Genomic DNA, 27,953 nt, shown 5'->3' with positions numbered 1-27,953 from the left:
CGGGAAAGTGTGTGTGTCTGTTTGTTTGTCCGTCTTTCACGGCAAAACGGAGCGATGAATTGACGTGATTTTTTAGGTGGAGATAGTTGAAGGGATGGAGAGTGACATAAGCTACTTTTTGTCTCTTTCTAGCGCGAGCGAAGCCGCGGGCAAAAGCTAGTAAAGAATAATTTGAATCTTTGAACGTGCCTACGTATACTTAGTACCTACTTACCTAAAACATCGATATTTCTACCATTATCACAGCTAGTTGATTATAAAACCCCTTTGTTGAAAAACACACTGTCCGCCGAGGTTGGCGTCTAGCCAGCAAAGTCAGCAGTACACGACATGCAGCAGTAGGGAGGGGACATGGAAACTATCGATGTCGATAATTTGTAGGTCAACGTGGATATGTTGGCTTGGCTCGCGGTATGCAGACTCAGTAGTACGGGAGATGCAGCTGTAGGGAGGGGACTATCGATATCGCTAATTTGTAGGTAAAACACTGCTACTACCGATTTTAGCTCGCGCCTCGCGGTATACAGACGATGCAGGAGATGCAGCAGTAGGAAGGGGACTTAAAAACTATCGATATAAACAATCTGTCGGTAAAAACAAAAACTCACTTCCCGGTACGACCAACTTACCGACACTAGTACACGATATGCACCATTAGGGATGAGGTTATGGAAATTATCGATATCGATACTCTGTAGGTAAAAACACTCTTTTGATATTACCAAAGTTGGATGTCGACCAGCAAAAAGATCATAACGGATATAGTAGAGGAGTAAAATGCCTTATGCGCATTATGGTTGGCATGTGGATGGAGGACGGGGAAGTGGCCATCCACCGACCCGCTGGGTGGACAGCGTTAAGAAGGCCTGCCAGGGATTAACACAGGAGCCTATTATGAGGACTGCAGAAGACCGTGCGGAGTGGAGGGCTTTGGTGCGACAAAAAACCACCTCATGTGGTCGCGACCCTCAGCCATGAGGAACCGAGGAAGAAGAAAATGCCTTAAATTAATACATTTTATCGATGAGGAGAGGGCAGTAACCGTGCGTAGAGTTATGACGTGCATACACGGGTGTGCTTGAATTTGAAATGGCAACGCACACTAGACTCAAAGAGCGACAAGTTAAAGTGTTAGTCAAGTACTTGTCATTAGTATTAGCGATTAGGGACTTTTCAGCAAAGTGACAAGTGGCAAGTAGCCGTCTACACATGGGTATTAGAGAATAGTGTTAGTTATAAGATATTGCCATGGTAACGAAGTAAACTAATCACTGCAGTAGTTGAACTTCACTTGTCAGTAATGTTTACGCCACTTGTAAAGTGGCAAGTATTAGTATTTTTTGCCGGGCGATCGATACTTGTCACTTAGTAAATAGAACCGACTTCTAGTTACTTGCACTTGCAGTTACACTAATACTAAGCACTTGTACAATGTGTTTACACGCATGTGACAAGTGTTAGTGACACGCACTAAGCATTAGCTACTAAACCCGTGTAAACCCAGCATAAGGTAACAATTGCTTCCGCTACAATGACAATAGGCTTTTTGTCTTTTTATCACTTCTCAATATTATTGCGACAAAATGATAGTTGCACTTCGTTCGCTTACGATTAGCATGTTATCATGTTTCCTGTGCCTAACATATTCAATTATATCGGAGAAATTACTATAATGAAATTTGTTTTTTATCATGTAGAAACGTCTGCGAGCGATATCACTTATTTTTAAATTAAAGGAAAAATGGAAAAATTCACACCTCCGGTAGGACTCGAACCTGCGACCTCTGGTCTTGCCGATGCCGTGGCCATGGCCCATGCCAGTGGTCTCAGGTTTGAGTCCTGCCGGAGGTGTGAATTTTTCCATTTTTCCTTCAATTTAAAAATAAATGACTATATTATCGATACATGCATCGATTTTATCGAGTCGGATTCATTTTTAACAACTTTTCAATTTTAACAAGTAGCTTTAACGAAACTATCGGCAAGTTTTATTTAAACGGCGTAACTAATCGACGTCTCACTATAGAGCGCTAGCAAAACTATCGATACATTTATCGACTCGGGGGCAGCTCTAAAGAGTCGTAGGCAATAATCGACAGCCGCGTCTTATCTTAGATAGAGCTTCGTGCTTCTAGTAAAGGGGAGCTAACTTTACTAACTTTTTACTTAATACGATATTCAATAACAAAAATTCTAATCTTTAACTTCCAGAATTTAAAAAAACAAATTTTTGAAACGTTTACGCTTTCGAGGAACCTGTAAAACTTTTCAGTGCCGATGGTGTTTTTTTTACACACTAGTGCGAGAAGTAGTTTATTATATGCTAGGTTGAAACTTCGGAGGGCTATCTGTACTGAAAAATGTCGTACGACACACGTGCGAAAAGGAAATTCGTAAGTCGTCGTCGGTTGTAAGGTCGTGTTTTAATTTATCGCCACTCATTCCGAACTTCCTTTTTTACGCACTTGTACTGTAATGTACTATTACTAAACTCAGTGGCAGATGATCATCAGTAAATGATAGGTTGTTTTCTTTACAATCATTTTATTTTGTCTCTTAACATAATTATAAATTATTTACAGTATAAAATATAGACTTAGAAAATGGTAACTTAACATAACATTTTATTTGGTAATACTGAAAGCTTCAGTAAAAAGTATTAAGTATATTTTTTCAAAATACTAAGTATAAATACTTTTTCATTTTACTCTAACATACTCGTAGGTACTCAAAAAAATGTATCAAGTATTTTTTCAAAATACTTTTTATGAATACTTATTTCACATTTGAAATCGTATTTGGGTATTGTTTGAAGACTAAGTTTAATACTACAAACGTAGTTCAAGTATAACTTAAATATCTGTTAATCTTATCGATAAAAGTATTTGTCAATACTGGTTTTGCTCCAGAAAAGTCGATATTCTTTTTCAAATTAACAAAAGAAGCGATCGTTGATGCTAAAAATCCTTTAGGCGTCGTTACTGGACTCACGTATTTTGGGACAGGAGTAACAGGTATAAAAGATGGAGTAACAGGTATAAAAGATGGAGTAACCGTACTCCTAATATTTGTGTAAAATGGTTTCGATGCACCTATTATTACTACCCTTTCAGTAGTTGCATCGTATGGACTAGGTGTGGTTGAAGGAACGCTGATTTCAATTGGTATTTTCGAGTATAAATACTCGTTATTCGATGATGATTTAAAAGGTTTCTTTTGAATGAACAGTGGCTTCAATTCCTCATACGAAGGCACAACTGTGGATGCTGTAAAAGCCTTTTTAGGTACAAATTTAGGATTTTTAGGTCCAGAAAAAGCCGTGAACTTACTTTTGTGTGGATCGTAATTATTATATTTATCTTCGTATTCTAAGGAATAATCATTACCGTAATATTCTTTAGAATCGTTGTATTGATAATCTTCTTTAGATGCATGATTTTCTGTCACTGGTTTTGTATCATGTATATCTACATCATTAACTCTTTTAACGTTATTAAAATCATAATGAGTGTTATAATCTACATTATTAATATAATTATCAATGTAGTTTCTGTCGTCGTTTTTATTATCATGTCTCTGATCGGTAATGTAATTTTGTTTTTGTTGATAATTTCTGTAATCAGTATTAGTAAGTTTTTCTTGATTATGATTGTTGTAGTTCCTATAGTCAGTAGTTCCAGTAGCTTTCTCATCATCATATCTTACATCAGCTTTATACCCGTTTTCGTCAGCTGTGTAAGATACGATCTGCATGCGTCCGTCCGGGAGTCGAACCCTGTACTCTCCGTTGGTGGCTGAACCACTGCTATGTTGGGAGTGGGAGAAGTCATCGCCAGTTTTGTGATCTCTCACGATGTAGGAGAACGCGTAATTTTGAGCCTGGAAGGAATTAAATCGTGATGTATATTAGTTTATTGATGAACAATATAGGTCATAATGTAAATATCAACTTATTCCCTATGAATTATACATGAGTTACATGACCTAACCTAGCATAACAGCTTTCTTATCATTAATAATTTAGTAGCTGTGGGCACATGACTATGACTTATAATGATTCTTTATCGGCATACAAAATGTTTAAGACTACTTAAAAATATCAGATCATTTACTTTTCTATTCTACATGTTTTCTTGCAATAATTTATTTTGGATTCTTCTTTTGTATGGCTGTCTTCTTCTTTCATCTCACGTTTAACTTTTTTATATTACCTACTATATTAATGACTTCTGTTTTATTTGTACTTTGTTGTGGCGTTAAATAAATGTTTTCTATTCTATTCTATTCTATTTTATTATATTCTATAATGCTAGAAATATTTCGCACTTACTTGATTATAATCATTGTTGTCATCATCGTTCACGTTGTTACTCTCGTATTGTCTTGAGTAATCTGGTTCCTTGATCTGAAAATTATCATTTCCATTATTATCATAACGCTTAAGTAATATATTTCTTCAAGGGGAACTTTGCATTCATCGTAATATTAATTTTCTGCTTCAATTTTTACTGATTTACCAACTAAGACTACGTATATCTTCTTATTTACCTAGTGCTCATGATCTCCATTTTACTTTATCTTTTACATCGTTGTAGTCTAATCCATATAAATCTCAGCCTATAACACTGCCTTGGTTTGTACCAACATTTTTAGAAAAGCCCGATGCAAAAACGGGGGTCTGACGATTTTCAATAAAATTATTATTCTTTATTTATAAATTCCTTAATATTAACACTAACTTAATTGCATGGAAAGGTAGTATTAGAGATTCATGTTTATGGGTGGTCCGGGTGGTCCCACGTTTTCAATTTTTTTAGTTTGAAATAGGTAGACGTTTGACCACGATCACACAAATGATGGTAAGTGATGATGCGGTCTACGGTGGAGCACGCTTACCTATGACATACCTATTTACTCTTGCTTTAAAGAGACCTGGATTGTACTCATGCGGAAACACAGACTCAAGCAGGGCATTCCACTCCTTGTCGGTTCGCAAAAGAAATGTTGAAGCGAAACGCTTAGTGCGTATTTTCGGAATACTAACCGTGAAGCCACATTGCCGATTTTCTGGTGGTCCTATGGTGAAATGGGGACGGAGGAACAAGGTTGTACAGTTCAGCGCACTCTCCGAAATGTATCCTGTTGCTTGCTGAGTCGGTGAAATAAATTTAGAGTTTTTAGAATATTAGACGGACTTTTGAATTTACCTTGTAATTACTGTGAGTAGGTTTTTTCTGCAGCTGCCGTAGATTATTGTTGGCGTGTTCTGACAACACCCTGTAGATTGGCGGCAGAGTGGGTTGCTCTTGCTGAAAAAAAAATCGTTTATACTCAATATTAACTTTTACTCAGGATTAAACTAGAAGTCACGAAAAAAGGATAGAAAGCATCGCAACGCTCAAGATTCCACATTCTGAGCCGAGAGTGTAACGAATCTTGGAATCTTTCGTTTGCTCGAGTATCAATATTGGCATTGGCACGTGCGGTTAAAAAAAAAATTTGCCCCCTTGTAAATATCAGTGTACCTACAGCTACTTTGCTTAGGATTATTATTTTCAGGTGTAAATATTTCTATTAATTCATTTTTTTTTATACTACGTCGGTGGCAAACAAGTATACGGCCCGCCTGATGTAAGGCGGTCACCGTAAGCTATGGACGCCTGCAACTCAAACAGTGTCACATGCGCGTTGCCACCCCATTAGAAACTTGTACATTCCCTTTTGCTGTGTTAAGTACACAGTAAAAACCGGCCAAGAGCGTGTCGGGCCACGCTCAGTGTAGGGTTCCGTAGTTTTTCGTATTTTTCTCAAAAACTACTGAACCTATCAAGTTCAAAACAATTTTCCTAGAAAGTCTTTACAAAGTTCTACTTTGGTGATTTTTTTCATATTTTTTAAACATATGGTTCAAAAGTTAGAGGGGGGGGGACGCACTTTTTTTTCCTTTAAGAGCGATTATTTCCAAAACTATTAATATTATCAAAAAATTATCTTAGTAAACCCTTATTCATTTTTAAATACCTATCCAACAATATATCACACGTTGGGGTTGGAATGAAAAAAAATATCAGCCCCCACTTTGCATGTAGGGGGGGTACCCTAATAAAACATTTTTTCCCATTTTTTATTTTTGCACTTTGTTGGCATGATTGATATACATATTGGTACCAAATTTCAGCTTTCTAGTGCTAACGGTTACTGAGATTATCCGCGGACGGACGGACGGACGGACGGACAGACAGACATGGCGAAACTATAAGGGTTCCTAGTTGACTACGGAACCCTAAAAAGGAGTGTACAAGTTCTAAGGAGGGTTCGGGTTGCCGACGACTCAAAGGACAATAAACGGAACAAGTTAGTTCCGTAAGTCCTCCCGTCATCAGCACACCGCATCCTCGTTGAGCTCTGGCAGCCTTACTCACCGACAGGAACACAACACTATGAGTAGGGTCTAGTGCTATTTGGCTGCGGTCTTCTGTAAGCGCTCATCGATCGCTCGCTGTAAGTGGTCATTTGTTTCATTTTAATGAATACTCTGTAATGACATGTAAAAGTGCCCCTGTGACCTATCAGCAAATTAAAATCAGCAGATTTTGTATTTAAAACAAATACCGTCGGTGGTGACCCTGCCTGCTGGGCCGCGGTCCTGGGTTTGAATCCCGGTAAGGGCATATTTGTGTGATGAGCACAGATGTTTGTTCCTGAGTCATGGATGTTTTCTATGTATATAAATATGTATTTATCTATATAAGTATGTATATCGTCGCTTAGCACCCATAGTACAAGCTTTGCTTAGTTTGGGGATAAGTTGATCTGTGTAAGGTGTCCCCAATATTTATTTATTTATTCAGATAAATAAACATAAACATATATTACTTACATAAGCACAATATGAACAATATCTCACGTATCTCAGCCCGGTTCCCATATAAACAAAAACGTGTGTTTTACGAACAATGGAAGTGGGCCGCTCATGGTGACTTGCTGGTTAGTAAGAGGCCTAGGCCATGAAACTAGCGAGAAAATTTGGGATTTGAAAATGAAATGGACACAGTTTTTTGGAAAGAGATATGGAGCGGTCAGTGCTTGGAATTACGCTCAGTTTTCCGCTACTAAGGCCAAACGTTGGAAAAAAGGTAAAATAATGTTAATTAATCGCGTTCGACCTGTGTGTATAGGTCAGTGATGTGCAAGTTGCGGAAACATTCCAAAAAAATCTTAAATTTCTTGAAAATTTCAGGAAACTTTCACAAAAAATAAAGGAAATTTAAATTTATGAAATGGAAAATTTCCACCCATACAATTGTCCATACAAAGTATGGAAGGTTTCCGAAGGTTTCCTATGTGAAAATTTCAGAATTTTGGAAACTTTGCGTCAGCACATCAGTAGTATAGGTACTTTAAATATGTGGTGGAAGAGATCGGACACAGAAAGGGCTGGGCATATTGCCAGGATGTACCATAGTCGCATAGAGAGACGAACTCTAGAGTGGAAGCCCGCTAACACCCGCGGTCGTGGCGAGCCAGGACGCTGATGACAATGGACCGACAGGCATGGAGAAATGGAGAGGAGGCCTATGTCCGAAGACGGGCCGCTTTGAAGGCTGCTATAGATAGATAAACAGTGTTTTTGCGGCTCGTTTTTTAATAAGAATAATGTACTTAAAAAGCCGGCATTTCGTGCCGCATCAAAGCAGTGAGCTTTCTGTCCGTCACTACCTAGGCTAGACCGGTGTCGTGTTAGTGCGCCTTTAGTCAAAGTATATGTCAAATATTTCCGCTACTCTCCCCGCTCCGCTACCCGCTAACTTCGTGGCCATACCGAAGGAGAGTTTCGTATGTTTTCCCGTTTTTTCCATCTGCTCAATGATTGATCGCCCGTATTGTACGCACCTGCTTGGATTAACCATTGTTTGTAATTACTAATACCATCGATCAAACCATGGACGCTACATTTGTAGCGATTTCTTTGCGTATTTGGATTAATGCCTGACCAGAAGTATACACCCTGTTTTTATTGAATTACGTTAACTTTAAGGGAAGGTTCTTTAGATCAAATACAATAATTTCTCTAAGAAACTAAAAAGTTATATGCATTCCATACATACTACAATTTTCTTTTCATTGACAGACGAAGATACAAGTTTTTTTAAAAGTAGTGACGATATGTATTAGGGGAAGTTTGAAAGTTGCGCCTATAACGGAAAAGATGAGGAGTGGCAGGTTGGCGTGGTACGGTCATGTAATGAGGAGGGATGAATGTCATATAGGCAAAATAATGTTGGAGATGAGAGTTGATGGATGGAGAGGGAGGGGTAAACCCAAACAACGCTGGATGGATGGTGTGAAAGAGGATAAGAGAAAGAAAGATGTGAGTGTTGAGATGACGAAAGATAGAGGAGAATGTAAGAGGAAGACATGTTGTACCGACCACATATAACGTAGGATAAGGGTAGGAGGAAGAAGAAGAGGTTTGCACGATTTTCCTTTTTTATGTGTTTGTGTAGATTCTAAATTTCTATTCTTACCTCATAAATAATGAGTGCTGAGATGAGACCATTTCGTGGCAATTTTCGGGGGTTACCGACGCAAAAACGACGGGGTGTTATAAGTTTGACGTGTCTGTCTGTCTGTCTGTCTGTTTGTGTGTGTGTCTGTCTGTGGCATCGTAGCTCCCGAACGGATGAACCGATTTCGAATTAGTCTTTTTTGTTTGAAAGCTGAGTTAGTCGAGAGTGTTCTTAGCCATGTTTCATGAAAATAGGTCCACTATGTCGCGCTCGGGGGTTTGTTCAAAATTTTAAGGCTGCTTTAAAAAAAAACGTCAAAAGAATGTAAAATTGATAGTTTTAGTCGGTGAAATACTACACTTTCCGTTATCCAATAGATTTATTTAATTCAAGTTCCAGTTAGAGCATCTTATTATCTTGATTTTTATAAGACTGGATTTTTGAAAACTAACTCACTAAATTAATTATGAATTTTTCTCTAATGCACGTTTAGAAAAACGCACGTATAGAGCTGAATCAGTCGATCTTATTTGTAAAATTTGGACAATTTTGAATATTAAAACGGGTAAATTTATAATTCGTATATCCTGTACCACAATCATTTCAGACTAGATTTTTATTTTAAGTTTTTGAAAAAGAGTAAACTAGCCTAAGGCGAATTCAATTTTTTTCAGAAATTACCTAAAATTAAGTGACAATTTCTTTGAAAATCTACATCTCATCGAAGTAAGTTTTGTACTAAATTAATCTGCAACGTTTACTTAAATTGCTGTTATGCCTTAGTGATTATAAATTGCTATTATTGATTTTTGCCAATCTTTTTAAAACGAGCCTTCACCGGTACAATTATTACCACTTTTGGACATTTTCTCATATTTTGTTAGACCAAGTAGAAAAAGTCCTATAATGTGATATATATTTATAAACTACTCGCAAAGCCCTTTAATTTGATACCACACACGGTATGATCAAGCGCTCGGTTGCGATTTCACTATTTTTAACACGAAAGCCCTCTTAATACGTGTGTAGATTCTTACCTCATAATCATACTGGTAGTGCACCCGGCTCTGCTCGGCCACAGAGTTGTTGAGTTCGCTTCTCGCTATGGACTCCGTGAGGGGGCGTGACGTCACGATGAGGGGGGGACGGGGGGGAGGCGGCGCGTCGTTGGGAAATATCACTGGGCCTTGTCTGTGAAAGAAAAGGGGTTGTTTTATAATAGTTACCTATTTAATAGTACATTTACAGCAGAGGTCGGGAAAATGAGGATTTCCGGCCAAGTGGGTATATACCGAGCATGGAAACTGGGGATATATCTGAGCTTCCAACCCAAAGGGTAACTATGCCTTATTGGAATTAGTCCGGTTTCCTCACGATGTTTTCCTTCACCGAAGAGCGACTGGCAAATATCAAATGACATTTCGCACATAAGCTTCGAAAAACTCATTGGTACCGTAGAATTTGGTACGAGCCGGGGTTTGAACCCGCGACCTCCGGAGTCCGGATCGAAAGTCGCACGCTCTTACCGCTAGGCCACCACCGCTTTAACAAAAAAAAAGAAAATATTTCAACATCAAACTAAATCAAACTTATCAATTTGTTTAACATTTATTTTGGCAAGTGTTAAACAACAATTTTGCCCCTTTGTAAAACAAATTCATAGTAATATTTTATTTTTAATATTATAAATAGGAAAATGTGTGTGTCTGTTTGTTTGTCCATCGTTCACGGCAAAACGGAGCACGGATGTGATTTTTTTAATGGTGATACTTGAAGGAGTATGACATAGGCTACTTTTTGTATCTTTCCAACCCCCTAATTCCCTAAAATAGAGGGGGGGGAGTTTGAATGGAGCATTGTACAAGTTTCAAATTTAACGCGAGGAAAGCCGCGGGTAATAGCTAGTAACTTATATGTTAGGGGCTACGGTATTCCCAGTAAACGCTAGGTTAACCCCTGTATAACTAAAGGCGATATATTTCCGTAGACGCTGCGCGCACTCGTTTTTTGAAGCCGTTAAAAACATAGGAAAACGCAATGGAAAAATCTGAAAACGATATATGTTAAATTTCAGGATCTGGTGAGTATGTTATGGAGTTGAACAACATGAATGTTACAACTTCGCTCGATAGAAAATGACCCCAAAGTTCCCTCTTCTTTTAACAATAAATCGTTCCCATAGCTGGGATAAAAACTTTTTTGACTTCTTTTTTACTTCAATATATAGGTAATAAGATTATCTAGATGAATCTGATGAGTTTGTGCCGGTAGCATCATTAAAATAATATAATATTTATCAAATACTACCAAATCCGCAAAGGAAAGATGGAACAACTATGAACCCAATTTTAAGACCCATTACTAATCCTGTTTTTGCAAAAAAAAAATTTTTCTGAAAATTTTTTTTAAATTGAAAACATTTTCGATGGCACTTATGGCCTCTTCAGTCGCGCGGCGGCGCTTTCAGAGGATGGACCTGTGTCAGTTTTCTCCGCGTGGTCACGTGTCATTGAAACAATGGGGAACAAAGCTTTGAGGAGGCAGAAAAAATAATTGCGTGCTAGAAAACAAATAAATAAAGAAAATTCTAACCAAAGACTCTGAAAAGGTAAGAAAATGATAATTTATATATACTCGTAAGTATTTCATTTTCATATGATGTTATCAAGTGACATTTACGATATCTAAACATCATAGATTTTAGAAACCCCTAGATGACGCGTCTGTGACGTCATTACAGCACAACTTTCCACTTAGAAAATATATGACTGATGTCCAGCTAGTGAACAAACTTACGTATAATTTTCATAAACATATTGAGTTGTTCGAAAGAAAAGGCGGCGGTAGATACAGTACTGATTGAAGATCAGGTAGGGTAGGTATTTCTGTCTTTCAAAATTTGGTATAAGGTTAATTAGATCGTGCTACCCTCCGTCTATATTTTTTCTGTGTCTATGCCAAACATGTGGCCAGCCTGACAGAAATTTTGTTTGTCAACTGTCGCCATTTTTTCATAATAGTTAAAAGATTTCAGTATTTTAACTTCTCAATAAATTTTGATGAATTTTTTATTTTTATTTGGTGGGTATGATTCCGGTACTTTATATTTACAGATATTTGTCTAATTTGCAAGATTATACGAATCCTTCAGCAAGCTGTCTGACTCCTTTGACAAAAGTTGATACTTGATATGAATATACCTACTTGAGAATTCGAGGTAGGCATAGAATGGTATTGATTTATCAATAAATTATTATGAAGTATGATACTTTATCTTGTGCTGGGTTGTATTTTATTTGGAGATATTAGTGGCGGTAGTGCAACCACCAACACGAGTCAAGCGAAGAGAAAAGCTGTTTTCTTGAAGCATTTTGTCGTTCTTCTGAATCCTCGAATTTGGGGTCTAGTTTAGACCAGATAAATATAATTGTCAGGATATGATATCAATAGCAACTTTATTAAATAGACAAAGTTTCAATTGCATAGTTTTCATACTTAAGATTTGATTCATATCTTAATATAAATAGCACAGATTTCATCAGTGACTGGGTGAGTGATTTTATCATGATCATCAAAATATACGAGTAAGTAACCTGCTATTAGTAGGTTCATGAACAACAAGAATAAAATTCGAAACTTTGGCATGTATACATTGTAAAGACTGTATCGTTAAGTGTGAAGACAACTTTGAGTAGCCGTATTTATTTGCTATTATATATTTTTTCTTATAACAAGACATGGGCTTAAAATAAGGCACATAATAAGGTACACATTTTGTCCTAGAAACTCGACGTAAAGCATTGACTTAATCCTCCCGAGTACTAATTACGATTCCGGACAAATGCTACTAGAAAATTCACAAAGTGCGTACAAGACGATACGATTGCGAAAAAAAATTGTACGGTGCGAACCTCAACGACACATGATCCACAAAGCAGAATATCTGGACATAGTCTAGCTACTGTTATTTAAAAAAAATAAAGTTCAGGATCTGTGTATGGCGGTGATTTAGAGAATGTGGCATGGTGCTTACTCTAACTCCGACTTTGGTCGAATTTGACTATCATACACAGTTTATATCGATCTGGTTTAGGCACTGTTCAAACACCACGACTGTCAATTAGACTTTGGCTTATGGCTAATTTTTTTATCTGTTTCTCTCAACCTGCTCGCATCAAAAGTTTACGGCAATCCGGAACGTTGCTCAAAAATGCGTTTTTTTAAATTATATAATTTCACCGGATTCATTCTGCAAGTACCCAATTGAAAAACCACGAAGAGGACTCTTAAAGAATGTATTTTGGCAGCATATTCACCTTTGTTTGTTGAAATCGTACAAAGAGTCATTGAAATATCCTCAAATTAAGCCAGATAGGGGTTGTCCGAAATTTATTTGCTAGACCTTAATGAAAGTACCATAAAGTCCCTAAAATAAAAAAAATAGCAGACCTTCTTATATCAAATAGTGCTTACCAATATCTTCAGATCATACTCTCGGAACATAATAATACCAAATTATACACATGTCAACATTTAGACGAGGTTTGTTTTGTCTTTATACTTAACGATACAGTCCTTATACAGGTTAAAGGCTTTCAATATGAAAATGAAAAAGCGTTATTTATTCACGGCTGAAAAAAATAATGTGTATTTTTAAACAGCAGTGACATGACATAATATCTTTTTACCTAAAGTTTATGGTCAAAGAAGCTGACGGTTACTGTGTTCTGTTAACAATAGGTTTATAAGAAAAAACTTGTACATGAAGTAGAAAACTCGCCCGTCGCCGAGATGTTAATCTTCACCCTCCTCCCCATTTTTATGTCCCCATTTTCAGTTTTTTTTTATATATTCAGGAAAACCGTAAAAGCTACAGTTATGATGTTTAGGAGAAGTAGGTATATTTCCATAAAATTCTCTACACAGTATATATTTGCAGGTAAATAGTTGTAACTCGTAATTTCAAATCAAATCAAATTGTGCTTCTATTTACTATGGGACTAATGCTGAAAACGCAAAAAAAATATCTATTTTATACATTTCGACTGTCATGATACAGCTCATTTCTATGGAACATCCAAATTTTTTTTCGTATATGTTTCAGCATTGGACCCTTAATAAAAGTTGTTCATAATGACCTCAAAAGTCACTATGCAAAGTTTGAATGGTCCTTTTTATTTCACCCTGTCGATCTGTAGATAAGTGCGATTACTAAGAAGTTCGATAAAATTGATTGTACTTTAGGTACGTCCTTAAAAGCTCCGACAACTCTGACCAAACACACTGTAACTATAAATCATTAGTATTACTTACACAAATGATGAAACCTAATAAAAAAAATAAAGGCGGTGATCGTTTACCATCAGGCGATGAGCTGCTCATTTGCCTCCTATTTCATGAAAAAACTAAGAAAGCCCAGTTAAAATACGGCGATCATTATGACTGCGATCCGTCTGTGTCATGCTACCGCGCGAATTTGAGTTCCCGCGTGTGCGACAAGCGAACATCGCCGCGCGGGCGGGGCTGCCCGGACGCCGCGCACCTCACCCCCTTGGATTGGTTAGTTTGACAGATCATCTCGCCTTGTTCGCCCGCGGCTAACTCCAGTTTCTGTGTATGCTGTTACTGAGTACGAGCAATTGTGCGAATTTGGACTTTATTGACATCTCAAAGGCTTTATTGTGAAAATCCTTCATGTAGAGCTGGCGACTTCCTCGCTCAACGTATCAGCATTGCGATACAGCGAGGAAATGTCGCCAGTATCCTTGGTACAATGCCTCAAGGGCCTATTTTAGACATTAGCTAGCTTTTAAGTTTAGTCTTAGTTTCTTATATAATTATGTAAATATGTTCATGTACTCGTAAATTAATAGATAAGGTACATACAACATACATACATACAATCACGCCTGTATCCCATAAAGGGGTAAGCAGAGCACATGAAACTACTAAAGCTTCAGTGCCACTCTTGGCAAATAAGGGGTTGAAAGAAAACGAAACCGTGACATTGCAGTGACAGGTTGCCAGCCTCTCGCCTACGCCACAATTTAACCCATATCCCACAGTCGCCTTCTACGACACCCACGGGAAGAAAGGGGGTGGTGAAATTCTTAACCCGTCACCACACAGGCTCTTAACCCGTCACCACACAGGCTAAGATAAGGTATAGCGGGGCAAATTTCGATTGGGGGCAAATAGTCCTTTATTTCTTGTTTTACAGTATTTGCTTTATTAAATAGAGTGTCCACCGGTTATATATGGTAGGCATGTTCAGTAGATATACGAAGACTTTAACATCATAGTGTAATAATGGAAAAAATGGATCAGTTACAAGTTACAATGGTCCCCCAGTCAAGATTTGCCCCGCTGTACTTTATTAAGTTTTTTTTTGTAAATAAATAGGCTTACTCATGGCCACAGACTAGCCAATATATATATATAGCATATGGGTACATTATACAGTATGTAAACTAACGAAAACCATTTACTGTAACCCGTAAATGTCCAGGTGATACTGAGAAACTTTTACTATGGGATCAACCCCGAAATCACGAAAATATCTTCTGACAGTTTCATAGGTAGTTTTATTTTATAGTAAGTATTTCCTATGGGAGAGTAAATTTTTATTTCGCGTTTTGGGTGTTGGTCCCATAGTAAAAGTTTCTCAGTATCACCTGGACATTTACGGGTTACAGTAAATGGTTTTCGTTAGGTTACATACTGTATACAATATTATAAATGGTGATGGGAATGTGTCGTGTGTCTGTTTGTTTGTCCGTCTTTCACGGCAAAACGGAGCGATGAATTGACGTGGTTTTCCCCACTTCTCTAAAATGGGGGGTGGAAGTTTGTATGAAGCATTCCGCAATTTTCGCGGGCAAAAAATTAGGTGAGCATTTCTTTTCTTTTTTGCCACTTATGAAGTGTGATATTTTTGAAAAAAAAAAAATGCTATTTCTACTCAGAATTACTAGCTTTTTCAATCCTAGTAGTTAAAAAATTTGTCCCATACGATTTTTTCTTATTTTGTTACCATTTTCCGTACATGTTGTGTGGGGTAACAAGCGAGGAAAGTAAGAAAAATGTATGGAAATTCTGGGACACTTTTTGTCTCCCAGTGAGATTGAAAGTGCTCGTGATTCTGAGTACAATTAACCTAAAATTCCCTAAAACAATAAAAAAAAAATATTGGCAAAAAAAAAAAAGAAATGCTCAGGTATACCTAGGCCAGTAAGGTAAGAATTGTCAATATAATTTTTTTTTTTAAAGCCTATAGTGTGTCCCACTGCTGGGCAAAGGCCTCCCCTGTTTTCCGCCACTCGTCACGGCTCTGTGCATGCTCTCGCCAGCCGCCACAAAATGAGTCCAGGTCTTTCCGCCATCTCATCTTTGGTCTACCTCGGCCTCTGGTAATTTGGATATAATTATCGGCATATAATATGACAATTATAATTGTCGGCAGAGTCGGAGCTGGGGTCAACAAACACGTGATCGTAGGCTTCAATTTCTTATTTACTATTTAAATGATTTACTTGTAGAAATTATTAGTTAGTTAAGACGCTACAGGAGCGAAAATGCTAAAATGGAAAGGAGCCCCCCTAATACGGGGAAATTAGGTAAAATTACGGCATAATGAATGGAAGATTTTTTTAAATTGGGATATGTACGTTAGACCGAAGCTATTTTTCATCAAACTCTCCACCCCTCCCCCCTCTGCGCCACCCCTCTACCCTCCCTGAAAGAGCCGAAAATGCGGTTTTTCTCAGTTTCTGACAAAACCGTTGAAGATACAGAAAAAGCGTGAAGCAACGAGGTAATCCTTAATAAATTTACTACAAATTCCTCATTCACACTTTAGTGCTAGCACTTATAGTTATCCCGACAGCCGTCACGAAAGTTGGCTCCTTTCTGCATTTTTTTTTGATGACATACATACATACAATCACGCCTGTATCCCATGAAGGGGTAGGCAGAGCACATGAAACTACTCAAGTTTCAGTGCCACTCTTGGCAAATAAGGGGTTGAAAGAAAACGAAATTGTGCCATTGCAGTGACAGGTTGCCAGCCTCTCGCCTACGCCACAATTTAACCCATATCCCACAGTCGCCTTCTACGACACCCACGGGAAGAAAGGGGGTGGTGAAATTCTTAACCCGTCACCACACGGGCAAACGGGCACGGGCACGGGCGAGTTTTTTTGATGAATATTAAGTTTTCTCCCAAAATGCTTACGAAATCGTCGATATTGGTTTGATATACATGATTTTCGTACATAACTTTCCAGGAGCAACGTACTACCCATTCAATTTGGGAAATTTAGTTAAATATACTAGTGTTATTAATTCGATTTATCGGTCGCTTACCATCAGGCGACCTGTCTGCTCGTTTGCCTCCTATCCCATAAAAAAAAAAAAATCAAAAAAATCAAAACGGTCCGACACAGATAAAAATAATAATAATCTGTCTTGAAAAAATCATTGCTCTATCTCCAAAAACCAGGGAGGAACTAATCGAGAGCGTTTGAATGGAGAATTGTCTTAAGCTCTTTTTTTTTCTTTTTTTAACCGACTTCAAAAAAGGAGGAGGTTCTCAATTCGACTGAATGTTTTTTTATTCTAAGCTTATTTAGAAATGACTAATGTACCGATTGCATGAACTGTAACGAACTTGCAAAATATCACCAAAAATTTAGAAGTATCCGCTTTCTAGAGTTTCTAGTACAAACATAAATATAAATGATTATTATTATATACCCGTGACGCAAAAATAACAATAACACTTACTCTACATAAGACCTCCATTTTGAGCGATGCATAAAGTTAGATTTTACGCTGTCTGTGACATTAACCTACTTTGCGCGGTCGGATAACCGTTTGCATCTTTAAAGTGGCTAGGTTATAGTAAAATTTGTGATGTGGACGAATTCGCCAATTAAGAGTGGCCCAAAGAGCTATGGAGCGCGCGATGCTCGGGATTTCATTGCGAGACAGAATCCGAAATGAGGAGATTCGCCAACGCACGAAAGTTACCGACATCGCGAAGAGGATTGCGCAACTAAAGTGGGAATGGGCCGGTCATATTTGTCGAAGAGTTGACGACCGATGGGGCCGGATAGTATTGCTGTGGAGACCTAGACTGGGAAGCCGAGGTGAAGGGAAACCACGAGCCAGATGGTCGGACGACATCAGAAAGACGGCAGGGCCGACCTGGCACAGAACCGCCGCTTATAGAACAGAATGGAAATCCATGAAAGAGGCATATGTTCAGCAGTGGACGCAAATATGCTGAGAAGAAGAGAAGAAGAAAATTTGTGATATGGTTATTTAGAATAACCGAAGAGCTTGCGACTTATTCAGCATTACGATCGGACCATTATTTCGACGACCGTCCTGCCGGCGTATCATGCTTCCAATTTTATCACTTATCCACGTGGATAAGACATCTGTCACTCTCACACTGACATACTTGCCAAAGCGTGACGGATGCTTTATCCACGTGGATAAGTGATAAAATTGGAAGCATAATACCCCGGTTGGCCTAGCGTGTAGTGACCCTGCCTGCTACGCCGCGGTCCCGGATTCGAATCCCGGTAAGGGCATTTATTTGCGTGATGAGCACAGATTTGTTCCTGAGTCATGGATGTTTTCTATGTATATAGGTATTTGTATATTATGTAGCTTACCGTGGGACTAGGTTAATCTTTGTTAGAATCCATACACAGACTGTGAATCCAATACCTACTTAATATTATAAAATGAGAAAGTGTGTGTGTCTGTTTGTTTGTCCGTCTTTCACGAAAACTAGAACAAAGAAAACTATATGTATCCTTTTCTCTAGCACCCTAAAGAAAAGGATGAACATAATTTTCTTTGTTCTTATTTACTGACAGACTTGTTTGACAGAGTATAGAAAGGTCTATAACAAGAACTTACTTGGTAGGTTTGACTTCCTTAAGGTACTGTTCATAAGGGTGGTAGTTAAAATGCCTGGGTCCAAGCAGGCTGGACGGGGTAGGCACTTCTGCAGCTACACTTGACAGCAGCACAAAGAGAAGGAATCGGGACATGTTCTGGAAAAAAGTTTTATAAATTACATATTTTTAAGTCTGCAATTCCCGTTAAGTTTGTACCTACATTTGGATCACGTCTCCGATTTGGATAAAAATTGGTAGGCTGATTAGAGTCCATGATGCTGAGCAAGATCCACTAGGTTTCCCAAAATGTCCTAGGTTGATTGTATGAAACTTTCCTTTTTTGTTACCGAAAATGTATAAAAATCTGGTAAAAAAAGGAAGGTTCCATACAAACTACATAGGACATTTTGGGAAACCTAGTGGATCTTGCTCAGCATCATGGACTCTATCAGCCTACCAATTTTTATCAAAATTGGAGACGTGATCCAAATATACAAACTCTTCGGGAATTTCACAAGTAAAGGAATCACACCTCCGGCAGAACTCGAACCTGCTACCGACGCGATAGCAATTTATTTGAGCAACGGAGGCGGAGGTTGGTAAGAGAGGCTGGACCAGCAACCCGGGTCGCAGGTTCGAGTCCTGCCGGAGCTGTGGATTTTTCCATTTTTAACCCCCGACGCCAAAACGACGGGGTGTTATAAGTTTGACGTGTCTGTTTGTGTGTGTCTGTCTGTGGCATCGTTGCTCCCGGACGGATGAACCGATTTAGATTTAGTTTTTTTGTCTGAAAGCTGAGTTAGTCGGGAGTGTTCTTAGCCATGTTTCATGAAAATCGGTCTACTATGTCGCAGTCGGGGGTTTTTTCAATATTTTAATTTTATGGTTAGGTTTTAGTTTAAATTTAAAAATATAATATCGCTCGCAGACGTTTCTGCAGGATGAAAAATCCATACTAATATTATAAATGGGAAATTGTATATCTGTTTGTTCGTCTTTCACGACAAAACGGAGCGACGAATTGACGTGATTTTTTAAGTGGAGATACTTGAAGGGATGGAGTATGACATAGGCTACTTTTTGTCTCTTCCTAACGCGAGCGAAGCCGCGGGCAAAAGCTAGTAAGTTTATAAATGACAAATCCGTACGTGTATGACTATTGAAATGAACCACTACTTTTTCAATCCCCCGGGCGGTAAGCGTCAAATTTCAGACTTATTATAAGTTACATCTATAGTTAACAAATTCCATTCCTGATGAATTTGCAGGCACTATAACTATACACGGTGTTTTTTTTTGTTTTCCGTTAAATTGGGCACGTCGTTAGGTTCATTATCAGGAACCATCCTGTATATCACTTTTAGTTAAATTAGCAAAAAAAATATTTTTCATCGTTTTCATAAATGAATAAATGAATTTATTAGTGTGAGAGACCCTTAAGAATAACATTCAAGTTAGTGTCAAGTGATTGACGGCACATGTCAAAACAAATAACATTAGGAATTGGTAAAGGCTGTCACACACGTGTTCAGGAATTATCTTAATTTTTTTAATAACTCGATAACCGTAAGAGTTAAGACGCTAGTTTCGTAGATAAATTAATTGTATTTGATCTAAAGAACATTCCCTTAAAGTTGACGGAATTCAATAAAACCTAACCACAAAATTAACATTTAGAAAAAACCCCGACCGCGACATAGTAGACCGATTTTCAAGAAACATGGCTAACGCAGTGGCTTGCGTGGGCGACGGTCGCGCGATGGTCGCGCGACGGCGATGCGACGCATACGAAATCAAACCTTATCGATATGGAAGTATGAGACGCGACGGCGACGGTCGCGCGAACGTCGCCCACGCAAGACACGGCGTAAGAAGAAGAATACTCCCGACTAACTCAGTCTTCAAACAAAAAAAAAACGAAATCTAAATCGGTTCATCCGTTCGGGAGCTACGATGCCACAGACAGACACACACATAGACAGATAGACAAACAGAAAGACAGACAGACAAACACACAGACAGACACGTCAAACTTATAACAAACGAAGGGGTCGTTTTTGCGTCGGGGGTTCAAAACAGAGTACTAAAAGTTTTCTCTCCCCTCGTAAAAATATCACTGAATACCCGTTCACTTTACAGGATTAAAACAACAATGCCTACAGATTTTCAATACCCAATCAAAAATGGCGAGATCAATAAAAAATTAAAATTCTTTATGTCTTGATTGCACCTATTGTCTAGTGGGGACACAGATCACTTGACACGTAGATGAAGTTTTATACGGGTCACGAAAGTGCCTGAGGAAATTTTGCAAAGTTTTATTGTTTCAGACAGGTCTCATACTCAATATTGGAATCTTTCGCTTGCTCGGGCTTCAAACAACAACTTTGCCCCCTTGTAAAACAAATAACTATTTCAGTAGGTACATATATTATGGTGTTTTTATTCGCACTAGCTCGCATACTTCTTGTCAGGTTGAATCTTCCTGCACCTACTTAATCTTTCGGTTTAGCCCATGGTTGACTGGTAGAGAATGCCATCTGGCATTAAGTCCGCCATTTGTACTTTTTTGTATTGTGCAATAAAGTTTAAATAAATAAATAAATCTTCAAAGAGCCACATGTACGGAAAAACGTCGTACGATACACGTACGTAGGTATCAAAAATTTCACAATACAGAGTGTATCTGTGGTAGTCTGTGTGCATCTTGCTCGCTATTGTCTCTTGGGAATGGTGGATTTGCGTGACCCATTTTTTGTACACTACGGATTTAGGGTCAAACATTATGGCTGGCTTTTGTGTTAGTATCAGATAACTACTGTGAGGATACCTAGTATTATACACCGTGTTTTTATTGAATTCCGTTAATTTTAAGGAAAGGTTATTTAGATCAAATACCTACAATTAATTTCTCTAAGAAACTAGCGTCTTAACTCTTACGGTTATAGAGTTATTAAAAATATAAAGGTAATTACTGAACACGTGTGTAACAGCTTAATTTTACCAATTCCTAATGTTATTTGTTTTGACATGTGCCACTTGACACTACAATTACTTGACACTAACTTGAATGTTAGTCTTAAGGGTCTCTCACACTAATTAATTCATTTATTATGTATGAAAACGATGATTTTTTTTGCGAATTTAACTAAAAGTGATATAAAGGGCAAATAAGGGGTTGAAAGAAAACGAAACTGTGACATTGTAGTGACAGGTTGCCAGCCTCTCGCCTACGCCACAATTTAACCCATATCCCACAGTCGCCTTCTACGACACCCACGGGAAGAAAGGGGGTGGTGAAATTCTTAACCCGTCACCACACGGGCAAGACGGGAGTGGCACTGAAACCTGAGTAGTTTCATGTGCTCTGCCTACCCCTTCATGGAACACAGGCGTGATTGTATGTTGTATGTATGTATGATATAAAGGGTGGTTCCTGATAATGAACCTAACGACGTGCCGAATTAACGGAAAACAAAAAAAAACACGATGTATACTCGTAGACTCGTACTGTGAGGAAAAGTCATGGAAATAATACGTGAATAGATAAAATTGAGAATAATTACTTATTACTTAGTATCTCCTCCTCAAGTTACTATCGTGAATATTTTTTGGTGTAGGTATGTGTGTATTTATTCATTTATATAAGTTTAAAATGGAATTTAATGGAATGGTGTGAGTAATAATAAAATGGAAGTTTAAAATAGTATTTAAAATGGAAATTTTAGATATTAAGACTGTGATTTACTAGTGACCCTTATTTGCCAAGAGTGGCACTGTAACTTTAGCAGTTTCATGTGCTCTGCCTACCCCTTTATGGGATAAAGGCGTGATTGTATTATGTATGTAAGACTGTGATTTAAGTGTAAAATTGTATTTCTTGTGTCTCATTGTGTATTCTTATCGTTATTGAATAAAATTAATCTTATAGGTGTCAAAAAATACTTGAATCCTCTGCAAGCCAGGTAGCTAATTTATATAAAAGTTTAAATAGTTAGGAGCTACCTGCGAGGAATAACTCGGGCGAAGTTAAAAGTTACTTAACATTGTTCCGAACAACGCTACACAAGTTCATGTTTAGCTGTTTTATTCTAGATAAACATTTAGAAACTTTTGTAGGGATAAAATGTTGGAAAATGAATGAATGAATGAATATTTTTATTTCGTGCAACCATGGACACATATGTTATTAGTAGGACTTACAAACTAAGGGGTTAGTGCATACAATATTAAATTTAAAACAACACAACACTCATTGGGGAATGCAATCCCTCGCAGTGCGCTAAATAGGGACAGTCAACCCTGCCCGCTATCATTTGTAGGATGCTGTTGGGGCTGACGCGCACCCTGCGCACCAGGGAAAAATATATAAATAAATATATCGAGGAAAAAATCCGTATTATAATTAAATAAAATACATGAAATAAACATATATAGTAGTTTGACTACTTAAAATACAAATTAAAATATTTTCAATGAAAGTAATTTGATTTGTTTTTGGAGATAATTAAATTTGCTTACAAAATTTCAGGAAAAAATAATTTTGTTTAAGGTTACTATGATAGTTACAACAAAATTATGAAAACGGGTTGTATTCGAGTATAAATAATTTAAAATACATTTATCACACTCAACCTTTTACTCATCCAGCATACGGCCCGCCTGATGGAAAGCGGTCACCGTAACCTATGGACGCCTGCAACTCAAGGAGTGTCACATGCGCATTGCCAACCCATTAGAAACCTGTACACTACTTTTTGTTGTGTTTAGTACACAGCAAAAAGGAGTGTACAAGTTCTAAGGAGGGTTCGGGTTGCCGACGACTCAAAGGACAATAGAGGGAACAAATTAGTTCCATAAGGTCATAGGCCATTAGTTTCATAGGTAGGTAGGTAGGTAGGTAGGTGTTATTTGTATTTTTATTTTTTCAACCGATGTAATCAGTTCTCATAAAACATTTTGAAGAGATAATGTTAAGGGATATGTGATATGATATTTGAAGTAGAACACAAAGAGGTACCTACATGATTTAAAAAAAATCTATTCTAAAATTGAGATTTTCGCTCTTGCTAGGCTAAAATGCGAAATATCTTTATGTTATTGATTCTCTTAGTTTTAATATAATGCACCTCAAAAACTACTTAATGCATTTTCTAGGTGTTTTCATGTACAAATACCAAAAATACGCCTAAGCATTTCGCTTCAACATTTCTTTTGCGAACCGACAAGGAGTATAATGCCCTGCCTGAATCTGTGTTTCCGCATGAGTACAATCCAGGTCTCTTTAAAGCAAGAGTAAATATGTATCTCATAGGTAAGCGTGCTCCACCGTAGACCGCATCATCACTTACCATCAGGTGTGATCGTGGTCAAACGTCTACCTATTCATACTAAAAAAAAATATCTTTGAGAAAGGTCTAAGTGTATAATTTGTTAAGTTTCCGTATAAATTGATCATCATCATCCTCCTTCCGTTATCCCGGTATTTTCCACGGCTCAAGGGAGCCTGGGGTCCGCTTTGACAACTAATCCCAAGATTTGGCGTAGGCACTAGTTTTTACGAAAGCGACTGCCATCTGACCTTCCAACCCGAAGGGTAACTAGACCTTATTGGAATTAGTCCGGTTTCCTTACGATGTTTTCCTTCACCGAAAAGCGACTGGCAATTATCAAATGAATGAATATGAAATTCCGTATAAATTGATATTAAATATAAATCGCCATATAGTGAAAAAATATATGTTAAATATATGTGTTTTAGTACTAATAGTCAATAAAGTTTATATTACAATTTTGATACAAGCAGCCGGCCGATCATGCTTCCAATTTTATCACTGTCTTATCCACGTGGATAACGTGGATAAGACATCTGTCACTCTCAGACTGACATGCTTGCCAAAGCGTGACGGATGCTTTATCCACGTGGATAAGTGATAAAATTGGAAGCATGATACGCTGGCGGTAGCCAGAATCGATAAAACAGTTCAACAATATCGATCTTGTCTGTATTGTGTAAGTAGATATTTATTAGATTGCCAAAGTGACCCGTGTCAAAAAGGTCAAACGTTCTATCCAGGTTAACACCATAAAACTAGCCCATACCATAGCCTATAGATGTAGACTGCTACCCATAGACTCCACTTTAGATAGATAGACATTTATTGGTACTAATAATACACTGGCCAAACATTGTTACAATTATGTAAAAAATAAATAAAAAACACAATCATTCAAATAAAATTCCAATAAAAGGATGTCTAACTTGATGCTATTTTATACATTAAAAAATAATAATAATAACAATGATCAATAGCCTGACATTGTGATAATAGATCGACCGCAATGCCGGGCAGTGCTCGTTGACATCACCATCCCCCATGATGAGAATCTCGTGAAAGCCGAGAAGGACAAGTCCAGTAAGTACCTAGACTTGGCTCACGAGATAACCGCCATGTGGGATGTTGAATCAACGATCATTGTTCCGATAGTCGTTTCAGCGAACGGTCTCATAGCGAAGAGTCTCGACCAACATCTTAAGAGACTCTCGCTAGGTGGCTGGATCAAGGGCCAGATGCAGAAGGCAGTGATCTTGGACACAGCGCGGATAGTTCGACGGTTCCTCTCTCTGCAGCCCTAACCACCGGCAGCTTGGGCCCTGCCCCGCTGCTGGCGGCACCCTAGGTTAGGTTTTTTATAATGTGTTTATATATTTTGTATTGTTTTGTATGTGGTTTTGTATTTTACTTTTATAATCATATTATAAAAATCCTAGCCTAAGAATTAAAATGAATAAAGGAAATAACAATGATCAGAAAAGTGATATCCTTACAATAATTACAATACAATTAGAAAATCAATGAAATTACAATTAAAAACAATAATAATTATTAAGAATTCGCAAATACAATTTTATTATGGCATTTTAGATCATGTTTAATTTTTACCTCAGCAGCTGTGACCTGGGTGGCCGAGCGGAAACAGGCATCTGCCGCGATTGCAGGGTACGCTGGTTCGATTCCGGCCTCAGGCACTGGAGGCCTTGGTCACTTTTTCTTTCATATGACTGTGTAATTTATTTCGGTGATAATTGATATACCTCTATATAAGGTCCTAATTTATTAGTTGCAGATATTTTAACACATGATACTTTACATTAAAATATTGGGTTGGTAAGAAAGTAATGAGCGAATCATAACCAATATTGTAATTTTTATTTAATTTATTATTTTAATCATTTATCAAAAATATAACGGCCTTCGTTATCTACTACTTGTCTCCATCGTTCTGGTAAAGAATGAATAGCATCGGCGAAGAAGTTCTTAGGTTTAGATTCAAAAAACTCAGCTATGTACTGTCGTAGATGGGCTTGATTATCGAACTTTTTTTCTCTCAAGGCATTGCTTAGCGATCTGAACAATGCGTAATCCGTAGGTGCCAAGTCTGGAGAGTACGGTGGATGAGGTATCACTTTCCAACCTAGCTCCAATAGCTTTAGCCGAGTCACTTTTGCAATGTGTGGGCGAGCATTGTCGTGTAAGAAAAAAACTTTAACATGCTGTGGACGATTCTGACAGATTTTTTGGTTTAAATTTTCAAGCTGATTACAGTATACTGATGCGGTAACAGTCATTCCACTTGGTAGGAGTTCCCAGTGAATAATACCATGAATATCCCACCAAACGGACAGCATAACTTTTTTCGGGTGAGGCTCTGTTTTTGGTGCCTCTATTCCTTTTTCGTTTGGAGCTAGCCACTGACGTTTGCGTGTGTGATTTATATATAAGACCCATTTTCCATCTCCAGTGATAAGATGGTCCAACCAGTTGAATGTGCGGCGAAAAGGCAGAAGTTGTATGCAGATATCGGCACGGCGGTTTAGTTGATCTCTATCAAGTTCGTGCGGTATCCAAACACTGTATTTGTAGTTTTTTCCCAACTCATGTAAATGTGTTTCTATGGTGACATGAGAGCAGCCTAACTCGGTAGCAAGAGTACGACTCGTTAGCCTCGGATCTCCTTCAATTAAGGTTTTTAATTTGGCTACATCAATCTTCACCGGTCGATCAGACTTAGGTTGATCTGATAATGAAAAGTCGCCACTACGAAATCGCTGGAACCATCGTTTCGCCGTGGCCTCAGACACAACTTCAGGAGCAACACGCTGACATATATTACGTACTGCTTCGGCGGCTGAATGGCCAGACTGAAATTCATATAGTAAGCAATGCCTTACATGCACTTTTAATTCGTCCATTTTCTTCCTTATATTAGCTCGGCGACAGCTAGTGAATGACTGACGAGAAACTGTGCGACTCGCCCTTTATATACTTTTGACCATAGAAGATTCTAGAACTCTCTCAAAAATTTTATGTGGAATTCAATCGATCGCTCATTACTTTCTTACCAACCCAATAATTAACTTTAAATATAAATTAAGAAATCTTTTCATGTAACTTTTTTGATTTCATTTTCCTAACAAAAAAATTAATTATAATTTCGTCAAAAAAAAAATCATCATGTGCATTATCACATGTCACAATAACACTGTCTGTCATTTCAACAATTGTTTGTTGTAAATGTCGTAAAGGTTCGGCGGGAAAACTGCACATGTCATTGAAGTGGCCAGTTACAGTTAAGTGGTACGTAAAAAGTACTAGAACTGTTCAATGAGTTTTCATTTAATAATCACATAAACAGGGTGTTTTTACGTAGCAAATTTGTTTTTCCGTTTCCTCCAAAAAAACCTCGTAAAAGCTATAATGTTTCACGGTTTAATATACTCCAGAGACCGAGTACTATCAGCTGTAAAAATATCTGCATCTAATAAATTAGGATCTTATATAGAGGTGTGACATCAAGTTGAAATATATTTTCAATAATAATTTGACTTGTGTTAAGGAATATTTACCTTACTTATAGACCTGTGTGGTAACTCGTTGACATAAAGGAGCGAAAATGTAACTACGAATTGTCTTATGTTTTGTCTAGGGGACAAGTGGTCTGTGACCTAGCCTGAGGTTAGCCCTTTATAAGGTCCGTCAGTGAAATGTCAGATCTAATATCAGTAATATTACTCATGTTTATTGTTTACACTATTACTATACACCGTGTTTTTTTGTTTTCCGTTAAATTCCACACGTAGCTAGGTTCATTATCAGGAACCTTCCTGTATATCCCTTTTAGTTAAATTCACAAAAAAAATGTTTTCATCATTTTCATACATAATAAATGAATTTATTAGCGTGAGAGACCCTTAAGAATAACATTAAAGTTAGTGTCAAGTGATTGACGGCACATGTCAAAACAAATAACATTAGGAATTGGTAAAGGCTGTCACACAGGTGTTCAGTAATTATCTTTATTTTTTTAATAACTCAATATAAATAATAAATAAATAAATAAATAAATATTATAGGACATTCTTACACAGATTGACTGAGGCCCACGGTAAGCTCAAGAAGGCTTGTGTTGTGGGTACTCAGACAACGATATATATAATATATACATACTTATATACATAGGAAACATC

The 27,953-nt window shown here is 37.7% G+C and overlaps 1 protein-coding gene across 1 annotated transcript in view; it reads right to left on the bottom strand.

The window, feature by feature from the left end:
- Positions 1 to 2,613: 2,613 nt before the first annotated feature.
- Positions 2,614 to 27,953, bottom strand: part of LOC125237114 (putative uncharacterized protein DDB_G0282133) — a 39,012-nt gene continuing 13,672 nt past the window's right edge. Inside the window, exons 2-6 of the mRNA XM_048144083.1 lie at positions 18,444 to 18,580; positions 9,548 to 9,701; positions 5,208 to 5,309; positions 4,331 to 4,405; positions 2,614 to 3,879 (exon numbers count right to left, since the gene is read on the bottom strand). Coding sequence (XP_048000040.1) covers positions 2,842 to 3,879; positions 4,331 to 4,405; positions 5,208 to 5,309; positions 9,548 to 9,701; positions 18,444 to 18,577 — 1,503 coding nt within the window. The 5' untranslated portion in view covers positions 18,578 to 18,580 and the 3' untranslated portion in view covers positions 2,614 to 2,841. The remainder of the gene's footprint in view (positions 3,880 to 4,330; positions 4,406 to 5,207; positions 5,310 to 9,547; positions 9,702 to 18,443; positions 18,581 to 27,953) is intronic.

The sequence above is a fragment of the Leguminivora glycinivorella genome, chromosome 20 (genome assembly GCF_023078275.1).
Source record: "Leguminivora glycinivorella isolate SPB_JAAS2020 chromosome 20, LegGlyc_1.1, whole genome shotgun sequence".
NCBI classification, from domain to species: Eukaryota; Metazoa; Arthropoda; class Insecta; order Lepidoptera; family Tortricidae; genus Leguminivora; species Leguminivora glycinivorella.
This window is presented reverse-complemented; position numbering and strand designations above follow the sequence as displayed.